Source organism: Cebidichthys violaceus, unplaced genomic scaffold (assembly GCF_023349555.1).
Source record: "Cebidichthys violaceus isolate CVI_PGR_0920_01 unplaced genomic scaffold, fCebVio1.0.p SCAF_5, whole genome shotgun sequence".
In the NCBI taxonomy this organism is placed as follows: Eukaryota; Metazoa; Chordata; class Actinopteri; order Perciformes; family Stichaeidae; genus Cebidichthys; species Cebidichthys violaceus.
This window is the reverse complement of record NW_027176705.1, coordinates 14,420,719-14,448,093: the sequence shown is the minus strand read 5'-3', so window position 1 is coordinate 14,448,093 and position 27,375 is coordinate 14,420,719. Positions and strand designations below refer to the sequence as shown.

The window sequence follows — 27,375 nt, the reverse complement described above, 5'->3', positions numbered from 1 at the left end:
GATCTAACTGATAACACCTGAGGCAGCTCTGTGAGAGTGTGTGTGTGTGTGTGTGTGTGTGTGTGTGTGTGTGTGTGTGTGTGTGTGTGTGTGTGTGTGTGTGTGTGTGTGTGTGTGTGTGTGTGTGTGTGTGTGTGTGTGTGTGTGCGCGCGCGCCAATGTTCTATCTTATCACTATCTCCTGTACGATAGAGATGGATGCAGCCCTCGCAGTATTATGCGAGAATGATTCATGGATTATACGACCCAGCCAAGTATGTTTATACGCACTGCAACAAGGTGGTTAATGCTCCGCCGCGGTGTGTTTTCTTGTGTGCGCGGTGTGTTTGAGAGGGAGAGAGTCGGTGTGTGTTGGTGGAATAAATGAGATTCCGCGAAGCTATAAGTTATGATGAGTAGATCAATACGACATCTTAATGCAGTAAGCAGGGGGCTTTTCGAGTGGCCGGCTCCTTATATTGCATCGTAATACCCAATAACATCAAATGCAAGATTACTTTCCCGTAAGAATAAATACTCGAGTCATTTATGCACATAAATAGTGACAACTTGACTTTTTCTTTTTTTTTTTGTGTGTGACTTCATTCATGCCTTATATTTCAACATGGTTTCCTTTATCTTTTCTGTACACAAGAGCTGCTGTTGTATCGGCGGAGGATGCAAAGGGACTGCCGTCCTTCATGCCCGTTTAGACCAATTTTCTCTGTCGGCAGTCTGAGCGGTTTTGTATCCGACATTTTAACATTGAAACCTCAATTTGTCTGTTAACCGCCCTTAAGGGTGGGAAATGTTTCACCTTGTATGATATGTATACAGTATACTTTATTTAGTTCCAACACTTATGTGAAGCTGGAGAGTATAACCCTTTCACAGACTCGATTCATTAAATCCAAGATGTTGCTTTTTATTGCTGCGTTGTGTGCATTGTTTTTAGAAGCATTAGCCCACATTTCTGCCTGACATCTGTGCAAACATTTATATTAGGACCAGGACTGCAACAACAACAACAAGTTATTATTGATGAATCCAACAGTTGCTTTTGAGATTAATAGTTGAATTGTTTGGGACATATTCAATTCAAAACCCTAAGATGTTACATTTACCATTATTGATGACATTGATTTTTTTAAGTAAAACTGATAATTGAAATAATTGCCATAGCCTGACTGACTTATCGACCAATCATTTCAGATCTTGACCAATGTTGAAAATATGCCATTCATGTCTGTGTGTCATGTGTCTGTTTCTTCCATTTCTACCTGATCTACTTGTTTCTTCCTTTTAGACCTCGTTAATCAACCTGTCTAACTAGTTTCTCTACCCTATTTGCTCTTCCTTCACTCGAGTCTCTGTTTGTTTCACGCTGCAGTGGTCACGGTGCAGTCTTGTGAAAATGTATTCTCATCTCTTCATTCTCTCTTCTCTTCCCTTTTTTTTTTTTTTCCTCCATCGTACACATTTCCCGTTGTCCTCCTTGTTTGTTCCTTTGCGTTTCCCCCTCTTTCGCGCCTCGATAGACTGTGAGGAGAGTGTACCCACCGAGGAGCCACGTAAGTTCAAGGATAGCTCGGTGTGTGTGTGTGTGTGTGCTTTTCTGCGTGTGGTGGTCTGTGGGTGTGCGTGCTTGCGGACATGCTAACAATCTTTTCTGCTGGAGCTCCCAGCATACCTCTTTAATTTTTAATTAGATACAGGATCCCTGAAAGAAAACCAAGCCCATGTGGAACAGTAGAAATACCTTTCCTGTGGATTAACCCCTCTCCTCGCCTCTCCTCTCACCATACACACCCTAATTACAGCACCAGACAATTACCCAGCATACTCCTGGGATGCACATTTTGTTCTCTTAATCTGGTGTCTTAAATAATTAAAACCAACCATGAACTCCGTGGCTCAAGAGAGTTGTGTATGTGCATATCTGTGCGTCTTATTGTTTTGTTTGTTGTTTGTTATCCAGACCTCTTCTATCTACCAGTAGCACACAGACCCGCCCACCTGGCTCCATGTGACCCAGAACAGATTTACCTTCACCTATAACCTGATTACTTTATGTGCAACATTGAGTTTATGGAAGAGCCATGGCTCACCCATACTTTACTCTGTCAGTGGTGTGATCACAGCACTTTCCCATAATCCCTTTCTCCATGCTTCTCTAGCGGCAAGGCATTCTGTCATGGCAGACTGTGTCATTAATCATTTAGAGAAATATGTAAACACACAAACAAAGAAGGGGAAAAAAGAAATAAAGAAACGGAGATCATGATGATCAATCATTTGAATTCAACCACAAGGTTGAATTCAAATATTTGATCATCTTTAAAATGAGTACATTATTTAACTCGATTAATAAATCAAAAGCAACTGGACAGTTTGTACATTCCACTCACTGTCACCACTTCTTCATGTTGTTTTTGAACTCCGGGAAAAAAATATGTAAATCTCATAATCTGACTTTATCCAAATCTGTGTGTATCATACATATGTCAGCAATACAGTGAAGTGCATGCATTTGTGTAAATGTGTTGATAATAATCCCGTGTTTCTGTCTTCATCAGCCAAGAAAGAAGAGGAGGATCTGGAGGATAAAAAATCCATAAAGAAGAGAATTAAAGAGCTCAAGGTGCTCGATCCCAAGATTGCACAGAATCTCTGTGAGTATTTGTTTCCTTCCTGCCCACTCCTCCCCCCCAAACGCGTCCATGTGTCTAGATGGCACAGTGTACTGGGCATGTCTTTTGTTATCGCTAAACACTCACCTTTTCACTTTTTTCCCCCTCTTGAATCACCTCCCGTATGTTATTATATGTTCCTTTCATGTCAAAGAAACCCCCCATCGGAGAATTGTGGCAGGGAATGAGTTTCGCCGTTGATTTGTTGCTATAGCAGCTAAAACAAAACAACACCTGGCCATTGCTACCTGGGACTAATGCCTTTTAAAACCGAGCTAATTATCAACGTTAAGCACCCATTGAGGAAAGAATAAGCAGGAGGAGGAACAATGCTCCCTCACACACACACACACACCCACACCCACACACACACACACACACACACACACACTGTCTTAAAGTGACCATTTTAAAAGCACCCGGCAGTAATGGGGATCCAGCTGATCTCTTAAGCACTCCCAGATTGTAGCACCTCATTGGCTTTTATCAAGGGGAGCTGTGACCTTTGTTTCGTGTATTAAAAGAAAATGGGACTAATCAGCCCAGTAACAGTGATAAATCACGCAGCGGAAATTATACAGCAGGAGCGAGGAGAGGGGGAAAAATAAAAAGGAGAGTAGGTGCTTTATGCGTACAACCATAGGAGGTAAAGAGTCTAAAAAGCTCTGATTTGAGGCTGAGTACTGTATGTGGGGTTTTAATGCTGGTGCAAATGCATTCCATGTAAACGAGTTAGAATTAAATTTTAGCACGAAAGGTCCACGGCTCATTTATTTCACATTTAGACATATGTTAAGAGGAGAAGAGAGACTAGTCGGATCTCCACTGAATGAATGCAGTCACTTGTTTTTTATCTTCCACTGTTTGATGACCCAGACTGCGCCCAAAGACACATCATTAATTGTTTGTAACAATGCACTTTAATGATCTGTAAGGTCTAATTAACTCAAATTTATATGAAACTTTTCGCAGGATGTTTAAATCCTTTTTGTTTTTGGGGGGGGGAAAGCCGGTTTTCATCATTTCATTTGGAGAGTTATTCCTGGTTCTGTTCTATATCATCTATGTCAACATGATGTCTGTGACTCTCTCAAACACAAAACTCTAAAGCTACAAGCTTGGATCTTGTTTTATACACTTATCAACACAGTATTCACCTTTTAGAGATCCCCAATAACCTTCAGAGTTCTGCATCACATGGAACCACTGGCTGGACTAATGACTTACCCTGACGAGGCATTTGCCATTCAGTCCCTAGTGGACCCACGTGCTTGATGATCTCATGCTTGCTGAACCACTTTTTATAAAAAAAAATGTCTGGCTGACTTGTGTACTGCTGTATATTTAACTTGATTTCTCTTCCTACTTCATGTTCTTCATGTGTCCTTGAGCTGTTCTTTTTTTTATTTCACACCATTCTTTGCTTTGTTTGTTTATTTGTTCATGCTTAATTATGTTATTCTTTTTGTTTCCTGTTGTTGGTTAGGATGACGTTGCAATAATAAAGCTATAATTGCTAGTGTAATTTCTGTTTTGTTCCTTTTCAGCCATCTTCCTGGGTTCCTTCCGTATGCCTTATCAGGAAATTCGTCGGATGATAGTGGAGGTGGATGAGGAGCAGCTCACTGAACCTATGATCCAGGTACGGCAAGTTTTTTGCATTAAGTTGTAAAAAGCTAGAGCTTCATTGACTTTTTCTGACATTAGCCTCTGGGACTGCCCACCTGAGAAAATATGGAAATAAAAAAAGAAGAAAAAGTATGTAAAACAGATTAAAAGCCAATTTGTGGGAACATGTTTTAGATAAGAGTTTTCACAGATGACACTGACATTGCTGGCCTGATTTTGAATGGAAGGCTGTTACAGATGTTTTTGAGCCCTGGAAGCAAATGACCTCACAACCCACTGTCTGTGGACCCAACTGGTCAGCAGACCGTAGGCTACTAAGAGGAGTGTGAGGACAGAGGAAGTCAACAGTGTAGGACGGGTCACACAAGGCATGAATCTGTAGAATCATTTCCGAGGGATACAGGTAGCCGGTGCAGTGAGGCTTTTTGTCAGTACCGGTACAAGCTGAAGGCTGTCCATTGACCATCTGGGGAGTCCAGCAAATAAGGAATTACAGAAGTCTAAATGACTGGAATAAGTATACTATAAGCATATGGTCTAGATTCGTCACCAAAAATGTAAAAAAAAAAAAGTCAATGGCTTAGAATTTTCGCACCAGATGTTGAGGAAATTGATTAATGCAGTTGGGGTTTTTAGATGAATTAACCGTGATCGGACAGGGTGGGGTAAGCTGAGGTGATGTAGACTTTAAAGAATTCATTTGATCAATACTTGTTCATTACAACACGCAAATAATTAATTGCCATTAAGGCAAATTCCATTAAACGCGAGTAATAAAAGTGGCAATATTTGTTTTGACTCCAGGCATCGGGGAAACAGATTTTCAACCCAATCTGAATGCATCAGACCAACATATTTATCTCATGATGGCAGTATTTGTTGAGATGGCTGTTAAATTCAGAGAAGGCGATGCAATCAACACGGCTTAAATAATTTAACATTTATTCCTTTTGGCTGTCTATAAAACCAATCCCTTTCAATTGTCTCTATAAGTATAAACCCCCTCAAGTCTTCCGTTTGATAATAAAATACATTTTATTGCTGTAACTTTGTTTTTTACTGAAACTCATCAACGGGGCTGACAGTCACACACAGCCAATAGACCAGCAGTAGGTTAGATTTCCAAACAAGCCCAGTGCAAAGAGTGGTAGTCCTGAGGCTCTTTCTAGATTAAATTCAAAGAAAAACACCACGTTGCTGTGAACGCACTGGACTGGAGGGAAACCACATTGCTGTTGAGAGCCAGATACATTCCCCCCCCCCCCCCACCCCCCCCCCCCCGGAGGCAAACGCCTTCATTTTCGGTCACTTTCAATCGGTACATTTTGGTACATGGTAAAGAAACATAAGGATATAGCGCCATACCAACTACTAATAACAAAATAAAGTGTGTTGAACACCATCATCACAAGGCTATATTTAAAGAAATGCATGCTTGTTTGTTTTCTTTCCTCCATTTTGCTCCTCGCTCTGTTCCTTCCTCTCTCTCTTCTTCTTCTTCTTCTTCTTCTTCTTTGTAGAACCTTGTGAAGCACCTACCGGAGCAGGAGCAGCTGAACGCCTTGGCCAAGTATAAAAATGAGTACGCAAGTTTGTCAGAGCCTGAGCAGTTTGGGATTGTGGTGAGTACACACGCGCACACACACACACGCACACACACACACACACACACACACACGAAAGTGTCAACTCTCCACCAGCTGGTCATAGCACCAACAATATGTAAATGTACGTCACAAAAAAATGTTAATCTTTTATCTGTCGAGTTGAAAGTCAGTGTACTATGAATGAAGTGGTTTAGCAGATCATAGTTATGCGTACACCCTTTTATGAAATTGGTTTATTACTGTATTAATAACAGAAATGTAAATTGTCTTGTATTTGCATCACATCTCTCCCTTTCTTTCTCTTTGCTACGAACACACACACACACACACACACACACACACACACACACACACAAACGGAGCACTTTCATATGAATATCCTTAATCCTGGGCTCTTTAAAATTCTATCTTTTTAAGCCCTGAGAGGAACGACAGGACACCTGTAGACTCCGGCACTAATTTATGCACATTAAAGAGCAGCGCTGCTGTCTAATTATGTCTGCATCGTTTTCTTAAAGACTTTTCAAAGCAGGTTTATTCAGAATTATGCATGAGGAGTGTCAAGCTTTTTGTGTATTTTGTGTTTTCTGCCTAGCGACCAAGTTACTGACAAAACATAGATTAAGCTTCTTCTTTTTGCCCAGCGCACCCACCTGTTCTGTAAACACCCATGAAAGGGAATCTTATCACTGACTGAAAATGCAGGTTGATTGGGAGGGAGGGAGGGAGGGAGGTGTGTGTGTGTGTGTGTGTGTGTGTGTGTGTGTGTGTGTGTGGGGGGGGGGGGGGAAATAGAGCATGCTCAGCTGTTGTGTATGGTTCATCAGGGAGACATAGAACAAAGAAGAGCCTGTTTATATAATAGTGTTTCGCTTCTGTGCGTGCGTGGGCCCAAGGAGGCCTGTGTGCTTTCACCTATCAGAAAAGCTCAGGTTCAAAGGGAATTTTTAATTTGCCATTGTGCAAACACATGCATTTATCTTTCACGCTCATGCTGGATTCAAACTTTAGTGTTTAGTAGGAATAGATCCGATTTGCGTTGTTGACGCTCCTAAAATTCTTCCACTGGACACGAGGCAGATGTCGTCACTGTTCTGTTCATCCTCATGTGATTGAAGCATATCCTTATGTATTTTACACTCGTCAGATTTATGCATTACAGTAGCTGTTATTGCCGCACGTCAGTTATGGTTGATGACTTACAAAACTTCATTTCAATCCCTCAAATCGAAGGAATCACACTGTTTAGCAGCAGGCGCATCCTGCTGGCTCAACTGTAGTCACAGACCTTATGAGTGGCACGACTTTGAATTAAAGCCTTTCATCTCGGATTGAAATTGTTTTGACGTGCCGCAGAGACATGCTTTTCAAGTTGCCCAAATATTTAAACGCACTAATTTGTTTTTTCGTCTCTTTCGGTGCATAATTTCCCTTTTCCCCCACTCTTGATAGCATGAGATAACTCTACACTCACCGCCTCATTGTATTCTGACTATACACCAGACATTCTATATATTCTGTAGCGTCTTCTTTATAGACATTTTTTTTACATTAGAGCCCTTCCTCCCCGTTTCCATTGGACTGCTGAAGGCAGCATTATCAACACAGCAGCTGAACATATTCCCTCTGAAGACCCTCTCGTGCTTTCTTCCTCTGATTATTTTCTCTCTCCTATGTCCATATCACATAATTTTTCCCATCTCTGGGCTTCATTTATGGACCATATTTGATTCCTAAAAACCTCGCTACTTCTTAATTTTGTCATATTCTTCTCGTGCCGCGCTTCCTCTCTTTCCTTTCCTCTCATACATACACACACACACACACACACACACACACACACACACACACACACACACACAGACACACACACACACAAGCACACACACACGCACGCAGGCTCTCTCGCTCACCGACTGAAATAGTCATTTGATAACATTACAGTAGCTATAATTAAACCCTTGATGGAGGACATCAAACCGCATAGCCAGCTGTTGTGTGAAACAGACAATTGGAACCTGCGCCCCTCCCCTCCCCTCCGTCCCGCACACATACACAATCACTGTTGTGGCCAGGCCCTGGGCCCAATGCAATATTTTCCAATTTTCTCTAATTGTGTGAGAGTGGTAATCCAAGGCAGCCTATTGTATATTCCACCCCCTCCCCGGCCTGCCCTATATGGACACTAACTCCACAATTAACTTACCAGACCAGGGTCCCAAATCAAATCAGTGCCAGCATCTATTACTACTGCCTAGCAACACTTTCCAGCATGCCGGTTGCATAAATGTCGTTTAAATTAGATCGGCTGAACGTGAGATTGTGCCAAAAGTGTGATCGTAGTTATTTTAAGTTTGACTATGTTCTGTGATAGAACTTCCTTTACTCCCGCTTTGTTCCTCTCTTGCTTTTTTTTGTTGTTGTTGTTGTCTTTTCTACAACGCTCCTTTTCTCACTCTTTTCTCCGCCATGCTTCCTTGTTCCCTTCTCCCAGATGAGCAGCGTGAAGCGGCTGCGTCCTCGCCTCAGCCACATCCTCTTCCGGCTGCAGTTCGAGGAGCAGGTGAACAACCTGCGTCCAGACATCCTGGCCGTCAACGCGGCTTGCGACGAGGTCAGGAAGAGCCGTTCCTTCGGCCGCCTGCTGGAGCTGGTGCTGCTTCTGGGCAATTACATGAACGCCGGCTCTCGAAACGCCCAGTCGTACGGCTTCGACCTCAGTTCCCTCTGCAAGGTGAGGGGGGGGGGGGGGTGGTTTGAAACGCCGACCGTACCATCAAGTGTCCACATACAGTGTGTAGCCCTAAATCATGAAACGTTTTGCACAGCTTTGTTTGTAGTTACACTATAGTAGCTGCAATATAAAGTTAGCATAAAAACCAGATAGAAACTGAAGATTTTTTTTTTTTTATGCGAAGGAAGCGTGCCAGATTCTTCTCATTCTCTTTTGGGTATTTTTTTTTGTGCGTATCTATTCTTGTGTGGCCGCATGTTTCACAGAGATTCTCAGCCTCTATGTATATACGTGTAAGAGAGTTTTTTTTTTTTTCCTCCCTCTTTTATGTCACCTTGGCTTCAATTAGACATGTTTGAAACTCTCATTTAAATGTACACCATCAGCCCAACAAGACGGTTTTTCCCTCTCCATCTGCCGGCATCTATCAAAGCAGCCGAACCCAGGGGGGTTCTTCACTCTCATTCTCCTGCTCTGAATAGATAACCGAGGCAACGGCCGGCATCCCTTTGAAAGTCTTTGCACCCGGCAGGACTACCCGTGCTTTGTGGGTCAGCGACGTGGCGAATAGCTACACCTTTTTTGATTTTTAAATGGCACGAGGACAGAACGGTGAGCTTCCCCCGTGTGATAGTGATGCTGTGAGCAGAGCGTAATCCTGAAGTATAGAGGCTCCTCCAGTGGTTACATTACAGCTGTTGGCACCCTCGCTGCAGTTTCCACAGTAACAACCACCGCAGCCATTCATCACTGCCACCCCTCTGCCCTGTTAGACTCGGGGAGCTTATTCTCATAGAAACACCAGCGCACGTGCGTACACAAACATGGATTTCATACGTCCTATGATGGATTGGTTTTCATTAGCATGATCATTTGTCAGATAATTGAAGTCTATGAAGGAATGTGTTTTTTGTGTTCATCACATCTGTTCCGGCGTGTCTATTTGCTTATCTTCATGCCGGTGCGTTGAGCGACCGGGGCGTACGTCGATGTCAGAGGCAGGATATATACGGAGGAAGACATCACCTTTGTGCCTGCCCCACAGTTTGACAACTTAATTCCACGGCACACTCCACGGCACGGGAAAATTGCACCCAGCCCAACTGGAAAAAGGCTAAATGTTTACATTGTCAACAATGATTACCATCCATCTAAATTCAGAGAGGGACCTTTTGTGAGCGAGCACTTGAAGCTTTTGAGGAAAGAAAAAATTGGCAAAAACAGAAATGAAAAGGGAGATGAGAATGTTTGATTAGAGGAGATAATACAAACATGATTAAACCCAGCAGGGCTGAGTACGCTGCTGTCTACCAATAGATCACCTAGAGAGATACGCAGCAACGCACTCCACGGGAGGGATGTTTGGCGGGGATACTGAAAGACATCTTGGAATTAGACTGTAAAAGGAGTAATGATGGAAATTTATCAGGGAAAGTGAAAAATTGTTGCGTGTGGTGGAGAGAGAGCGAGAGAGAGCGAGAGGCACAAAGCGCCAGAGAGGTCATCACGTTGTGAACATGAGTCTGCTGCATGAGTACAAGACGTGAAATGATCTGTAGCACTGTCAACAAGCATAGAGCTACCGAAAAGACTGAATGAAGCAACAACATCCTGTAGATACGGTTATAGAGCACAACACATCTCGTTTCTTCTGATTACTTGTTTTTACCCCGTCTGCTACAGCATGGATATAGTAAATCACCCATGTTCTCCTTTTTAGTGGAAAAAAAAAAAAAAATCAGAAATCAAGAAATCATTTTTTGCTTTCGTGATTGCTCCCCTAGTTTTGCATTAATTTGACGGAACACCGTTCCGGTAAGGCGGGGGGGCAGCCAATCAAATCTGGCATAAAGCAGTGATGTCGGTGTTCTTTAATGGGCAGAGCAGACGCTTACACTGAGCTTGACAGCAGCCTGCTGCACAGCACAAGAGCCCCAAACTTTGAGCAGCAATCCGCATTAGCTTTCCTTTTAAAGTCTCCTACCTTATCAAATCCATCTACTGTACATCTATGTCTATTTGCACATTAAACTGCGCGAAAAACGTACCTGCAAATGTCCCTTTGGTCCAGGTAGAGGCCGGTAGAGTCCTTACTCCTCAATACCAACATCAACACGCTGTCTGCTGTCTGCTGTCTGCAGGCTGCTGTCTGCAGGCTGCTGTCTGCTGTCTGCAGGCTGCAGGCTACAGGCTACAGCACAAGTTTGTTTACTTCATCTCCTGTTCCCACCGACGCTCTGGCAGCCTGCCAGCTACCGTCGATCAAACCCAGACACGACACGCACCCGTCCTCTACCTATACGGTTATGGGTTAGTCTGGGACATTTTCAATGACAAGGGAAGTCCGAGGTACTACCTAGTGCCAAATATGCAATCAGCCTGTCCCCAATCAGAGGTTTCTTTTTAATTGCCCAGTCTTTAGAATCTATTGGCAAATGACGTAAGACTGAAGGCACTGAAATGAAATGCATCTTTTTACTACCGTGGGTCTTTGTGTGTAACGTTGTGCGTATCTTTTACTACAGCTAAAGGACACCAAGTCAGCGGACCAAAAGACCACGTTACTCCATTTCCTGGCGCAAATATGTGAGGAGGAATTTCCAGATGTGATCAAGTTTGTTGAAGACCTGCAGCATGTGGACCGATCTAGCAGAGGTAACGTTGATTATTACCCATAAGCACAAACATCCACACACACACACGCGCACAAACGGCTTTGGTATAGTTCCTAGATCAGATTTGCTGCACCGAGGTACTACGCATCTCTTATTGTGACTCTTTAACCATGCGAGGATTACTGCTCTACTTACCAGGCATCACCCGCTTCCTGTTCATTTTAACGCTGCATCTACCTCCTACTTTTTCTGCGGTGAAATCCTGATTGCTGTTATTTTAGTTAATGCTGGTTTCAACTCAAGTTCTCCCAGTGCACTGGAGTTTTCTCCACTCCCTGACAAATCAACATCCCAGGCGATGTTTACCCGCAGAGCTTTTGTCTTTTAAAGGCTAAATTAGTAATAAAGCCGTTGGGCGATTCTTTGAGCAAACAATAGACGTACAAACAAGACACTTTTTCCCCCTCTCTGTTTTGTCTTTTAAATTAAATGAGAAAAGCCTGTCGCTTATGTTAAAACTGAAAACTGAGTAGTATTTCAGATATTTAGAAAAGGACGCTTCGGCTTCTCCTTTCGATGGCGGCCATTCGCCGGTATCGCCTGACATTAAACGGTAGTGATGGTATGCACAATTGCAGTGTTTACGGATGGGAAAGGTGAGCCTAATGACAAAATAATGAGCTGTGTGGGCTGTACGGTTCTCTGAACTACTGATGTATCACATGTTAACATAACGTCATATTAAACCAGTTAACTATAACCCCTTGAGGTCCGCCCAGCAGAGCAAAATAAGTTTACCTCAGAAGAGAGACTGAGGTCACTGCGCAGTGGTAACGCCCAGCATGACGAGGCGATTCAGTCACAGAGAAAACACTATATTCTAGTAACACACATTTTAAACTATTAGATTTAGATTTTGTTTTTCATATTTGCTTGTTTTGACAATATCTGAGCAGTTATCAGAGATGTGGCTCACAGAGCTTAATGCATAAACAGTCAGCGTTCTTACCTCGACAGAAATGGAGCATCCTTCTTCTCTATCCCGTTGTTCTACTCTGAGCTTTACCCTTACCTTTCTACTTCTGTACCTCCCGGGGGATTATTCTGGGATTAGATGCTTGTTGATTCTGTAAACATGCATTGTACTTTTCCAGTTTAGCGTTTGATCTATGCTACACTCTGCTCATCTGCACGGCTGTTTGATACTCGCATTAATCTTTTTCGCTGTAGCACGTTTACAAGAGTTATGGCTTCATTTTTCAAGCGAATACTTCAGGTCGCGCCGACTGCTCAGATGAAGAGCAATAGCCTGTTTGAATGTAGTTTAAGATCCCGTGTTGCCTTGACGCAAATCGACCTTTTTTTTGATTTGACGCGCCGCCGTGTACACAAACGCACACACACACACACACACACACACACACACACATACAAAAACGATGACACGCTGCTGTGAGTTTTGTCCGGTGTATCCAGAGTATGGTAAAGGTCACAGGGAAGCAGGGACAGACTGGGCGGTCAGAGGAGACTCGGCCATGCTCTTTGGTCAGTAGTGAGCGTGTGAGCGTGTGTGTGTGTGTGTGTGTGTGTGTGTGTGTGTGTGTGTGTGTGTGTGTGTGTGTGTGTGTGTGTGTGTGTGTGTGTGTGTGTGTGTGTGTGTGTGTGTGTGTGTGTGTGTGTGTGTGTCTGTCTATAAGTGCGGCCGTACTATAGGTCTAACTGTCACAGCATGCGTCTTGTTGCTCTTAAGGCGATACTACCCACTGCTCCTCTCGCAGCAGGAGGGAATGAAGGAACGGGCGAGAAGGAGAAAACAGAGTGAGGATGAAATGTGACATTATTGTTTGGACTCTTGCTCGTAAGGAGCCCTTCAGGTTTTGTCCGGGCTTTAGTAATCTGCGGCTAACGATGCTCCTGTTGAGTGTTTCATTTTTTTTTCTTCTCTCCAACTGTGCTGCGTGGCCACAAGCCCTTGGCCGAGACTCATAAGAATAAGGGCGAGATCAATGGAAAGCACAGTCCTTGGATGTCTCTTCAAGCTTTTTCCACCTCCTCACCCCGTGGGCCTCGAGCTCAGTGTATTTGCATCCATAGAGATGTAGTGTTCTTTCCCCGTCTTTCTCTCCGCGCGTCGGTACCATTATGAGATGCACGCGCTAAGTGTCTCATCTCCCCGTATCTAGTATTCAGACACACAAATTGCATTTCGTCTTTGCGAACCATGCTCTTGAGTGGCTTCTTTTTCATCAGGCCTGACAGCCGTTCGGGAGGCCTGAAGACACACTAAAAGGCTGTGCTACATTCACAGACGCACACCAAAGAGCTTACTTGAGCACGAAACAAGGTTTGGATAGAGGCAGCAGTAATGATTTGCGCTTCTAGTTTGCAAAAAGCCGCCGTCTTTTGACTGTGTGTGAGAGAAACGCTGCCTTCGTTTCCCCCCCCTTTGTCAGTCACGTCTCTCATGGAAGCAAAACTGCAGCTTAGTTCAGGGTCCCCTTTGTGTCTGTCTGCTTCTTTCTGCCCCTCTGTCTTCTTTTCAGCACTACAGTCATTATTTCCCCTGACATGGGGAAGCAGCCCTTGTGTGCTGCTTCTCTCTCTCTCTCATGTTCTATGTTTCTGTTTATGTCTGTCAATATCTCTCTGTGTCGATCCGTCTGCACTTCTTGTCTTGTGTGTCTGTTTTTTGGTCTCAATCTTGTTCTCTGTCCCTCTTTTCTTTCCTGTTCCTATTTCCTTTGTGAAACCCCCCCCCCCCCCCCCCCCCCCCCCCCACACACACACACACACACACACACACACACACACACACACACACACACACATATGTGCGACACATAGCAGTCAGGTTTGGGCAATTAAGGCGTTTTGTTTGCGCGGTGCTTGATGTCGAAATCAGGCAAACACGGAGACACATTAACGTGCTCAATCAGGCTACTCTGCAGCCCGCAGATCTCTACATTTTACCTCTCGGCAGCAGAATTTGCTTGGAAAGCTCCGCGCGATGCTAAACAGACCTGTCTGCATGCATTTTGTTTCACAAACACCGGAGAGCTATTTAGGGTTCGGCTTCTGTTCGAGGCTGGGTGGCCCCCCGAGGAGTCATCAAGGAGGATCCAACCATATTGAGGCGTTGCTTTAATATGCGGCTCGAGCTCCGTTTTTGCCACATGCGGCCTGAGTGATGAGCCTCGGCTTGAAAGCGCGCCGCAACTTGCAATTCGGTGACCTTCATGCTCTTTTAGTATGTACGTACTGTAGTCGGCGCTCAGCGTGGTGAGAGTGTGCGCCGGGATTTCTTGCATTACGAGTCCAGCCCCTCCCAGTTCCCAGCCACCGGCTCCATCAGTCTAGTCACACTTGTCAGGCTTTGGGCCTCAGGAGGCAGATCTGCATTTTTTTTTCCAGTCTCTTAATTTCCATACATCAAAGGATGATGCATAGTGGAGCTCCGTGTGTAGTGGGACTGTTGTGTGCTCTCCACTCGGTCTCCTTTATAGCACAGCAGGTTGGCAGGGTGATAAAAGGATGTCAATGGGGGGGGGGGGTTGACCTCCACAAATATTCCAATTCTTCTTCTAAACCATCCTATATCTGTCTGCAACCCCTCCAGACCACAGAGGCATTCAGGCCCCACTGCTAATAGCATCACTCATGCTTTAACATGCAGAGAGAGAAGACAGGGTGGCCACACGGAGCAAAGACCACCTGGAAACACCCGTTTATGTTTTGTCTCTAGCTCTGCTTGTCACCGTACCACACAAGCAATTTTTTTTTTACCGCAATTCCTAAGTCGTCTGTGACAGATGTGCGTTTATACGTGAGCATCAGCGTCATCTGTTTCTGTGTGTTAAACAAAACATTCCAGCTGTTACACTCCTGATCAGTCCCAGGCAGATTTTTCACCTGAAGCATGTTGTCGCCTGTGCAACAGGTAGAGCTGTACCTGTGTAGTAGGGGACCAAGGATCTGGTCCCGGCTCCCCTCGTCACGATTTTAATAATGAATGTGCAATAACACCCCCGAACCCCAACAGTTGAAGGAATAGATCGCCCCTACTCTGGAGAATCACCACTATCACATCATAAGCACGGGCTGTGAGGTGCAACAAAGCCAGTGAAATATGTATTCTATTATCCTAATGAAACAACATAAATAAAACAAAATGTCTCTGATTAACAGTACAATATGAGCGTTTCCTCAGTGAACCACACTCGATACAAAAGGAGAATATAAATGAAATACAATTAGTCTTACACCTCTCAGACTAACTCTCACCGGCGAGATACAAATAATCTATTACCCCTTTAGCAATATCACGTAACAGAGCTGAATCCGTGCCTAGCATCTGGACACGGCAAACCCCAAATAAAAAAAGAATTAATAAAAACAGACCTCGATACAGAGAACACCAATCAGTACCAAACAATTGTGACAAACCGGACTGTTTACTCAAAAAAAAAGAATGTCTTTTTAATGTCCTTCATCACTTATTGTCAGTTTTTGGACACACCTGCATGTCTTTTCCTGCTCACATGCCTCTCCACCTTCTTGGGGAGCCTCATTTAACAAAACACTTGCAACTTTGACTGTGAAACCAAGAAGAGGAGGTCTCTCTCCGTTGAGCTCTCTGTCTCGCCTTCCCCTGCTCTTTTCTCAGTCAGCGCGCTTTAATCATTTCTATTAACACACTGCTCGTCTGGCCTCCTCTCACTTCTGCACGCTGCCCACACCTCATTCAGACGGTTTTGGTTGCTTGGTAATGCAGAAGGCTTTCGCAAAATAAAACCGAGACAATTATTGAAATGGACTATGATTTGACTATGTAGTCAAAGATGTATAGTTTTTTTTTAATGAGTGTAGCATACATGCGGATCGTTTTCTAGTATTTGGGGAATTTAGTCCAATTAACAAACTATAAAAAAAAGCGTTCACGGACCGTATATCTCCCGGTTAATGGCACAAACACAGATGCTGAACTTAAACTGTAGGCCGACGCTACACATAGAGATTATTAGATAGCGCTGTTTATTTGACCGGCTCTCAGAGTTTCAGCAGTTTGGGGGGGATTTTGACTGTTCTTGCTCTGCTGTTAGTAGTCTGCTTCTATATACACCCACCGGACACTCTTATTAGGTACACCTTGCTAGTACCGGGTTGGACCCCCTTTTGCCCTCAGAACTGCCTTAATTCTTCATAGCATAGATTCAACAAGGTGTTGGAAACATTCCTCACAGATTTTGGTCCATATGGACATGATAGCATCACGCAGTTGCTGCAGATTTGTCGGCCGCACGTCCATGATGCGAATCTCCCGTTCCACCACATCCCAAACAAAGGGGCTCTATTGGATTGAGATGTGGTGACTGTGGAGGCCATTGGAGTACATTGTTCAAGAAACCAGTTTGAGATGATTTGAGCTTTGTGACATGGTGCATTATCCTGCTGGAAGTAGCCATCAGAAGATGGGTACACTGTGGCCTTAAAGGGATGGACATGGTCAGCAACACTACACAGGCTTTTTCGGACCACTCTCTGTAAACCAGAGAGATGGTTGTGCGTGAAATTCCCAGTAGATCAGCAGTTTTTGAAATACTCTCCAACTCCAACAAACCTCTGGATCCAGTAGAGGTGAATTGCAAGTCTTTGGAGCAGGTGGCTACATTGCGCCTTTTAACTGTATGCTCCTGACGTGTCTCTTTTGCTTTCATTGTTCCTAAAATACCTCGTCCAGATTGGCAATGTGATTTCTTAACAAAAGCATGTAACCGGTCTGTGAATACTGCCCTGATTGAGACGTCATTGGTCACTCATAATGTACTCTCTGGCAAGATTGTTAAAGGAACGGTGTGCTGTGACATTTCCAGTGCCTTCAACTGTTTTTTTTTAATTTATTTATTTTTCACATTGACTGCCAGGGCTGAGAAGCAGAAAAATTTAAATTTAAAAATAGGACTTTGAGGACAAAGTAAAGCATGCGACGAGTAGAAAGGACTAATGTCAGTATTTGTCAGGTACAGACGGTGGTGATTGTTGTATGAGCAATTATTTGGCGCTGCAGTGTGTTCGGTCTTCTCTCTCAGTCATCAGTCGATGGAAGGTGCTGCCTACCTTTTGCTCTCAGCCGGCTGAGTGACTGTGTGCTATATGCATTGAAGTGCTCACCCTCACCTGCTGGTACAAGACTCAGACTCCATTCCTTTTTTTTTTTCCCAAGGAGAAAGCGCACAATTTCAGCTGCTGCAGACTCATTTAATCAACATATTTGTGTGTTTGTGAGTCCGAGGCAGTTTGCTCCCCGTCAGTAAATGGGTTTGCTGCTATGAATTCAGTAGAGGAGCTTAGCTACATTGAAGTTCTCTCTCCTTTTTTTTCCCCCCCTCCTTTTTTCGTAAAGCATGTATTAGGATCAAGGGACATTTGAAACTACTTAAAAATAAGCAGCTTATGCCTTTTTGTCAAGCAGGGTCTAATCAGGGTAATTTAAGCCATGTGCTATATTCAGTGGCTAGCTTAAAGTGTCAGCCGTGACCAACTTAACAGAAAGTTAGGCTCTCCCACCTGCATGATCCATGCACCTGTTGACAGGACTAAAGACAAAGGATGAAGGGCGGTCCACCCACGACTCTATTTGTGTTACTGAACATAACGGGCATCTACATTCACCACAATGTGTGTGTGTCAGTAAGGGCATTGCATTCTGGTATAATTGTTTACGACGCACCCATGAGCATAGAAGAGGCAAACGGAATAATAAAAAGCAGTGTATTGAACGTGCCTTCGCTTGATGTTTATTTTTTCCTCAGTCATTGTTTATTCCCATGGTGTTCCTGGCACAGTGTGAACTCACAATAACCATGCTTTGCTACTGAGCCGGCGCCTCGCTCTTTTCTTCTTTTCCCTTTTTTTTTTTTTTTTGCGTATGTTGTTTTTTCTAACAGAGCCTCAAAATAATAATGCATTTGATTGTACCTGTAATTAAGTTGTCCTCTCTCTGCTTTTTTCTTCACATTTCCTTGGCACGTGGGTGTGTTTCTGTGTGTGTGTGTGTGTGTGTGTGTGTGTGTGTGTGTGTGTGTGTGTGTGTGTGTGTGTGTGTTGATGTATGTGGGCGTGCGTCAGTGTCTGCAGAGAATCTGGAAAAGAGCCTCAGGCAGATGGAGAGGCAGCTGCTGCAGCTGGAGAGAGACCTGGAGACTTTCTCCTCCCCCGATGACCCCAACGACATGTTCTTCACTAAAATGGCTATATCCTTTTTGCGCATTCAAAAATGTGCGTTCACTCGCACATTTTTGAATAATGCCCCGAACTGGTGTGTTTTCATTCAACGCTGTGCTGCTGCATCGGCTGCAGGGCAAGTTTTCATGTGTTAAAGGTCGTATTGATAACTAATGAATAATCAAAAAAAGAAAAAACATCCACAGCTCAAAACTAAAGTAGTGGTATGAAGGAAAGAACTCTGAAGTCGTTGGCGTATTTAACACCCAGTTGAACACATTACCTTTACCTTTTACATAATGAAACTCTCAGGCTGTGTTCCTTTAGTTCCCATCGCCTTCAAACTGGACTCCCGCCAAGACACTTTCTACTAAACTTTAAAAGTGACTCTACCCCTCTTCCCCCTAATTAAAATGTTCATCTCTTTTTTTTTTTTTTTTTTTTACGGACTGTGTACAACTCATTTGGATCCGCCTATTAAAATATGCTGTTGAAATGCAAAAGAAAAGGACAGTCCTCCCACACTCAGTCCTAAAAAATATTTGTTTCTACTGTCGATGATGTGTACCAGTCATGAGTGGCGTCCCGTTCCATAATCAGGTTTTAGTACCAGCGCCCCTTTCAGCCTTCTCTTTTGAAGGGTACTTTACACTGACGGCAACCTCAAAATGAAGAGGAGGAGAGGGAGAACCGGGACAGTGCATCCTACGTCTGTCTGTCACTCTCTTTCCCTTTCACAACGTCAGTGCTGTTTGTTCCTGGAGATGGAACAAGTTCAATTTGTTTGATTCAATTGTCAGTTTATGATGATTAAACAAAAGCAGTAAACGCATAAATACGCAAGTTCCCTTTTTATTGTTTCTCTGCCCTCTTCAGCTCCACTTGTTGACGGCTGTCCATTTCTGTCTGACAGCGGTGTTAATTATTCACTGTTCGTTGAGGTAGTTCCAGTGGATCAGGTTGACAGGCGCGTCTCAGACCAGGTGTGTAAGTGTGTGTGTGTTCAATAATACACCCTGTACCGAGCCTCCTTCATGTAGTTTTGATCGATAGCCTTGGGGGCTGAGGCACTGATGGCTTGTGCTGCAGTAGTTAGGAGAGAACTTGAGTGCAACACGGAAAGGTTCACTGAGAATGGATTTGACAGCGCTGTCTTTCACAACCTTGATTTGCAATTCTAGGTGCCGTGCAAAAAAAAAAAAAAAGTAATTTTAGCAACTCTGATCAAAAACTCCATCGAATGCGAAAGTGAAATCAGGAATCTAACGGTAAGCCTCTCATAAAACTGAAAACACTTGAGCGTCGAGGCTCTAATTTTAAGCCATAGAGACCTAAAGTCTGCTCCTCGCACACGCTCATCAGGTCTCATGTTGGATCCAAATGTAGCAGCTTAGGCTGCTCAGATGTCATATTTACCCCGAGGCCATCCATATGAGAACCTCACACTCCATGCCGAGCTCATATTTTTGGAACTTGAATCCCCCCCCCCCCCACGCATTTAACAGAAACCTGTAGTCAACTTTTGTTGACAGCAGCACAATACAGATTTATTGGTTGCCTTGGTAATAATCGCTTCCTGCACCTACAACCTGGAAGGTCCTTAAAGCAACATAGGTGCATGGATTTTGTGCACCCTTGAATTGATTACGTGATTCCCTTAAATATTTTTATTTCATTACAAGCATTATATATAATTTTACAGTTGGAATGAATTTGTTGCACATAATTCTTTTTATAAAAAACAAAACAGGAATGTTTCAGACTCATCATGAACCCGATTACTTTATTAACCTATAACTGTGTCTGCTATTTTGACGAGCCGTGTTTGGATAATCAAGCTTTTTAAAGTGAACCATTTTCCCATCATCCCGCATTAGAGAATACCCAACCATTACTGAACATTACTCCGTCAAATCTTTGAAGATTTCCAGCCATGCAGGTCATAAGATATCTGAAAGTACTGGATCAAAGGAAAAGAGATTAGCTCTTTTATTCTTGAAGTTCCGCCGCTCGTCCTGAAGAAGCATCTTTAAAGATGATACGGCTTCACCTGCAGCTGAAGTATGCTGGCAACAGTCATTATTCCAATGAACAGAATCTAAACGTGAGAAACCCGGTGTGTCACATTGGTGACATTGAAAATTCCATTATCACTTAATGCGCCACTTGAGTATACAGTTAGTGGCACTGGCCAAGTGTTACACTTCTGAGCCGAGCTTGGGAAGGTGGCATATGAGAACAGGAGAGCAAAAAGAAAAAGGAGAATGAGCAGATGAAGAATGAGAGAATATAGTATGATGGAATAGATGGAGGGGAGGGGGAAAGAGTAAAGGATCAGGGAGAAAGCAAGATTGAACAGAAATTCTGGAGAATGAGCTGCAGTGGACCGCTGATTTCTCTGGAATGGGGGACGGCTTTAGGAGAGCGGGAACAGGAGGAGGAGAAATATTTTGCGCCCCACGATACTTATCAACCGCGACTCTGGGCTATTTATTCTTTTCTCCCTCTCTGGCTTTCCATCACCTGCTCAGGCTTTCCTCGTGCCTCTTTCCAGCAGCTCCTGGCTTGGAAGGATATTACTGACAAGTCAATCTGGGAGCAGTGCCTATTGAGCAGCATTTACCCAGCTGTGAATAGGTAGTCCCAGCCACAGCCAGATTCAACTGAGGCCAGGCGTCAAATAGGTCCATCAATCGAGCCGTAATGAAGGGGCACAATAGGAGCCAGAGAGGCTGCCTACATAATTGTGATAACACACACACACACACACACACACACACACACACACACACACACACACACACACACACTCACACACTCACAGAGACACTTTTGCTTCTTATCTGCCATGAGACAAGGTTGTTGGGGTCATTACTTGGGGACTGTTGAAGGACACTTATTCTTTTTTTTTTTTAATCTATTTGTACAGAAGAAGCAGATTCCAACCCATATTTAATTCTGTCATGCATCAAATGCTTTGATTTTTATTAAACAGGGTCACTATTTAAAAAAGCTCCGGATAGGCCTTTAGAAATGGAAAATAAAACCCAAAAGAACTAATAATATATGTATGAAGTTATTTTTTGAGGAGCAAATCCAATGATTGCTATTCCTACATAGAGCAATTAGAGTGTGTGTGTGTGTGTGTGTGTGTGTGTGTGTGTGTGTGTGTGTGTGTGTTAACATTATGCCCTGGTTGTAGGCAGGATGTTCCCGCTCTCTTTGCTCCCACACTGAGACCTCTCCGTCCTCATCCACACATGTACCAACATAGCAGAGCTGCCCTTCGCCTTCCCAGGGTTAACCAGGAGGACCTTTTGATGCCCTGCCATGCTAGTCAGTCTTAAAATGAGTTGGTTTTTTGCTACAGTAGATCTCTGTGTGTGTTGTAGGATATATCCATGTCTGTGGGGACCAGGTCTTGACACTATTCTTGGGATAATTTGAGGTGCAAAGGCATGCAATTGCTCCACACAGTGGGGGGAAGAAAAAACATGTCGAGGTTAGTCTGCCTAAGAAGAAGCATACGCAGACTTGGACTGCGCTCGCTGCCACATTCGGTACAGAACCAGTGCCGAGAGCGCATATATTTCGTTTTCTGCCGCGTTTACATCAACAAAAAAAGCTTTTCAGTAAATTGTGATCTGATTGGACGGGCTTTGAAATAGTAGTGTCAGAGAGCGTTGAAGTTAAAACAGTTTGAACCTGCAGTGCAGTAACATCTGCCCAATTTTGGTCTCGGAGTGGAATGTTTTCATTTCTTTTTTTGGGCCGATTTCTGTTAATATATTTGCATTTATTATTGCGCATGTCAAATAAACCAACACGCATTGCAGGCAGCCAGCCGTGAGTCACAGATGCTGTAGGCTGCACCGCGGTCAGAGCAGTGAACTCGCTGTAGTAGCAACCTGACTGACAACACAGTTCACCACTGACAATCTGTTTTCCGGCCTCAAATCCTTACGCCGACTAATGTCAATGCATTTACTTCCACACTTCCTGTGTTGCTGTCATATATATATATATATATATATATATATATATATATGGGTGATATATATTCTGCAGCACGTAATTAACACCTGTCGTGTGATAGATGTGTCAGAGACCTTGACAACGGCCCTCACAGCTTCAGCAAGGTTGCCAGGGAGCAGTACGGCAAGCTGGTGATAATGCACAGCAACATGGAGACGCTGTATCGGAACATGCTCGAGTACTTCGCCGTTGATCCCAAGAAGACCTCCGTGGAGGAGCTGTTCACTGATCTCAGCAACTTCCGTGCCATGTTCGCCGTGAGTATACCGCACCGTTTAACCCGCCGCTGTAAATGTTGACATTCGGTGGCCGAGGCTTGTTTGATTGCCTTGGTATGTTTTGCATTACAGGAGGTATTTGATTACATTTTGACATGGAAAAAGAAGGTTCATTTATGCGCCTTTAATTGCATGTTGCAGAGGCGTGTTAATTTGTCGGCTCTTGAAAGAATTTACTGAAATTGTGACACATACGTAAATGTAGATACATTAAGTTAACACCTGTTAAACTAAAAGGTCTTGGAGTGCCAATTCATGTGGACTGGTGTTCCATTAAGCCTTTATATAAGGCATAATTAACAATCACTTTGAGTTTCAGGTCTACATATATTCTGGGAAAATATAAGCCTGCTTTACTACATCTGTATTCATGAGCAGCGCTGACGTCAGCAAACCTCAAACGGCGCTATCGAGTCGGATTTTCAAACTTTTCACTCTTTTTTTTTTTTTCCGGCTGCATCAAGACAGAACCTCAACTTCTCTTTTTTTGCGAACCTCACATCAGCGTCCCGTGGTATTAAGCAAGGCCGAACAGTGCCAGTCCTGTGTAGTCCAGTCTCACCCCGACATTTATGTCATGGCTGAGCTCTGTGGCCTTATCAGTGTGCCGCTGCTGTGGAGCTGTGGAGACCCACTGTGTTTAATCAGCAGGATTAGTGGCACAGGCCACTGGGTGCGACAGATAATAGCAGCTAATTAGCCCACTAAAGTTCCTGCCCTACCCCCAACTTAACATCTACCTCACACGCACAGATGGATTTCATGCCGCTTTGCCTTTTTTTTTCCTGCACAGTCATTAGTTATGCCTTTTAGATTTTATTGTACTCCAAAGCTTTTGCTTTATGTATTTTTCGTCTGATGTAGACATTTCAAGTGTACTGTACACAATGTACGAGTCTGACCGCTTTTAAATATAAATAGGTCTCCCCGTCTACCTCATTATCCAGATACACAGCAACCTGTAAACCTTTTAGACCGCTAAACTAACGACCATCACTCCTGAGACGATCTTTTTTTATTAGGCTTTCCAGATATTATTAGTAGAAACTTGATAAAAAATACGAGCTGTGAAGCATTACAAGTACATATAGTGAGTACAGTTTGTGAATATCTTGAAGAATATCCCTGTGTGATCTGGGACCCGTGTTTAAGCCAACTGCTAACAAGGTCACACCCCATTAACAGTGTCCGGCTTTCACATTAGCACCTTCACTTAAAGCTACACGTGCAATAATATTTAATTAGCACTGCCCTCTTCCCTTTTATGATCAAATTCACATCCTCGCACTTCTAGTTGCCACCTATCCTGATATGCTGGCTACTGTACCATCTAACCTGAGACTAAAGTGACCTCGGTATCTACACAGTCTCCACAGGCTCGAAGAAACCAGGACCTCTCACCTTAATAGCCACATTCCGGTTCATCACTGCCTGTATTCAGATATGAATCAGACCCAGAGGTAAAAGATACAAACCTCAATATGTTCCATGCATTCGTCTGATGCCAACATGCGCTATTGGCACGAATGTATGTCTCGTATGGCAGCTGTGATCCTTTTCATTTCAGCTCCACGGTTCAGGCTTGAGTTCTGCTGTAGCGTTTGTGTTCTGACCAAACATACCGGTTAATGACTCTGCTGGTGAAAGGTGAACAAGCCAAGTGTTATAAAGACTGGCATTATATGGTTCGAAACTCCCAAGGTAGCTATTTATTTCCCTCCGTTGGGTCAACAATTTGTTCAGATGGAAACATCACACAGACATAACTTGTGAGGAGCCAAGGCTAGGTCAATGAACGTAGGCATACAGTAAATCTCAGCGCCGTAACCTCTCGCTCAAATCTGTGTCAGCCTTTACTCTGCTGTGCCAAGGCCAGTGCTAATAGGTGCAGGCTGTCTCTAGACCACTGCCTCAAGCGAACTGAGCCTTGGACTGTGGGCACGTTGCCTGCATAATGTGCGTCTGCGCATGTTTGTTTGAGCGCGTCTGTCATTTTGTGTCTGCGTTATTTTTATTTTATTTTATTTTATAGGGAAGACTGCTTAGCTTTTTACACACACACACACACACACACACACACACACACACACACACACACACACACACACACACACACACACAATATATGCTCAGTCACCCGTAGGAAGGAGACCCAGGGCGAGGCCGCACATCTGACAGGAATCCAATTGAGCATGTCTAATGGCGGACATCCAGGAGAGGAGGAGGGGGAAGCAGACCTGCAGTGATGAAGGAGAGTGGAGGGCAATTTCCTCAGAGAGCTCTCTCTCTCTCTCTCTCTCTCTCTCTCTCTCTCTCTCTCTCTCTCTCTCTCTCTCTCTCTCTCTCTCTACACATTACAGTAACAATGAATGCTTTGTCATAAGGCAAACATCACATGACTCTTCATCACTTTGTAGTTTCAGGGTCTTCACTATCTCTCAAAATCAAAGTTCTTGTTTTTCACTAGTTAGATCATTCTTGCCTTCAATATTGAATTCATCTTTTTTTACAAACAAATGAACCCGGCCTCGCATGTGTTCAAAATTAACTTTTTATGTTCGCTGCAGTTCGTTAATGTCCACACAGACTCTTTTAATTCTATTGTTCTAAGATCGCTAATTGGTTCTGTGATTTAAGAGGACAGCATGGCCATGTTGTGCTGGCTGTGATCATATCCTTTTTTTTTTCTTTACTTTTAACAAGGATGTTTTGTAATGTTCTTCAGCTGTTCTTTTTCCCTGTGTGCAGTGAGAGTGATCCTCAGTTTTAAAAGTGATCCTCTTAAGCAGGCCCACTTGTTGTATTGACCCGTTATTGACTCATCAGTGTTTTCCCGGCTGCTGGCAGCAGCAAAGTGTCCAGGTTTAAATAAGAGTTTGCCTCCACAGACCTCTGTAGATCTGCATAGCCATGCCACTGAAACCACCTGCCATCTCTTTCCAGCCATGGCGTCAGGAATGGCTCTGTCTGTTATTCTGGTTGATCAGTCCGTCTGCCACTTGAGACCAGACTGAATTAACTCGTACACTTTGCCATGGATTGTCATGACATTCTGTACAGGCATTCATGGTCTCAAGAGGATGAATCTCACCGCCTCTGGTGTTCCTTTAACGCCACCATGAGGGTGACATTAGCGGTTGAAATTGAAATCTCCTCACAACTATAGGTTAAACTGCTAATGACTGTGGCGATGCTCTGCCTTTACTCTTGCACAGCAGTTCAAAGTTTTCACTTATTGAGAGAAAGATCTCAAGACATTCTGATGACTTGGGTGATTACTTTCCCTCAAGTGCCACCAGTAGGTGGACATTTTTGGTTTTCATTGAAATACCTCAGCAATTCTAACATGGATTGTTAGGAATTATTGGTCCAGGCGTTCATGTTCCTCCCGGGATGAATTGTAATAAGTTTGAGTTCCTAACATGCTATCACACTAAACTAAGACTGTGAACAACATTATACCTGCTAGAGAAAGCTTCAGCACGTTAACATGGCCATTGTGATGCGTTATCATTGAGCTCAAAGCACCACTGTGCCAAAGTATAGCTTCACAAAGACGCTAACATGGCCTTAGAGTCCTGTTTAATGAAATTACGTGAAACGTCTCAATAAGATGGTCCGTATCATTATTTGATTACAATTGTTAATGTCATAGCAACCTTGTCGGTTGCATCATAGGTTTGTTGGGCATCTTGATACATTTAAGTAATGAACAGTCCAATCTGTGAGGTAAACGACACTGATTTCACCACTGAGTAGCTCGCTGTCCGTATCAAACGGTTTCGGCTGAGAGTAGCGACGGCTCTTTTTTCTTGTTGTTGTTGTTGTTCTAGTGCAACAATGTTTTCATTCTCTTTTAGTAATTGAATTTGACTTTTCAGTGAGAGAGCCGCTTGATAGTAAAGAGGAGGAGTGTCCGAGTTTTGACTAAATTCACATTAGGCAGCCATCACAGCTGAATACTAACCTGGAATCACTTAATTGTTCCTATTTGGAAATGTATTATGTGTCGGTGCTCTTGTCCTTTTCTTTTTCTTTTCCCTCATTCTCTCCACCCGTAATTCACCAGATTGGATGCCCATTAAGAATATAGTCATTTGTGAGTCAGTGGTTGCCACAGGCAACTGGCAGTTTCATTACATTAAATCAAAGTTAATTTTGTGGAGGAGTTGGTTTCATTTGGAAATAGAGCTCTGAACAGCTTCCATGTGTATCAGTCATTTGGTATTCAGCTTCTTCTTCTTCTTCTTCTTCTCCTCTGCAGCACTCTCTCTTCTGCTGCATTTCTCTAAACCTGCTGAATGGTACTCATCAGTGTCGTTAGCGGCTATTGTCTTTTCATGTGAGTAGGTTTAAATAATTGTTGTTTGAATTATATGCCTGCAAAGCCTCCAACAGGCTGGAATCCCACTGTGGTCGCTGTAGTCATAAAACCCCCCAAAAAACCCAATTCTTCAGTGAAAGGTCACGGTATGCGGACGTGGAGCATCTATTGCAGGAATATTCAATTAAAATTGAATATATATATATATATATATATATATATATATATATATATATATATATATATATATATATATATATATA

General features: G+C 43.4%; 1 protein-coding gene across 1 annotated transcript in view; it reads left to right on the top strand.

Moving 5' to 3' along the window:
* Window positions 1-27,375, top strand: part of LOC137887360 (protein diaphanous homolog 3-like) — a 145,421-nt gene that overhangs the window by 56,685 nt on the left and 61,361 nt on the right. Inside the window, exons 17-23 of the mRNA XM_068730285.1 lie at window positions 2,556-2,651; window positions 4,217-4,311; window positions 5,819-5,920; window positions 8,400-8,639; window positions 11,165-11,294; window positions 18,380-18,505; window positions 22,604-22,767. Coding sequence (XP_068586386.1) covers window positions 2,556-2,651; window positions 4,217-4,311; window positions 5,819-5,920; window positions 8,400-8,639; window positions 11,165-11,294; window positions 18,380-18,505; window positions 22,604-22,767 — 953 coding nt within the window. The remainder of the gene's footprint in view (window positions 1-2,555; window positions 2,652-4,216; window positions 4,312-5,818; window positions 5,921-8,399; window positions 8,640-11,164; window positions 11,295-18,379; window positions 18,506-22,603; window positions 22,768-27,375) is intronic.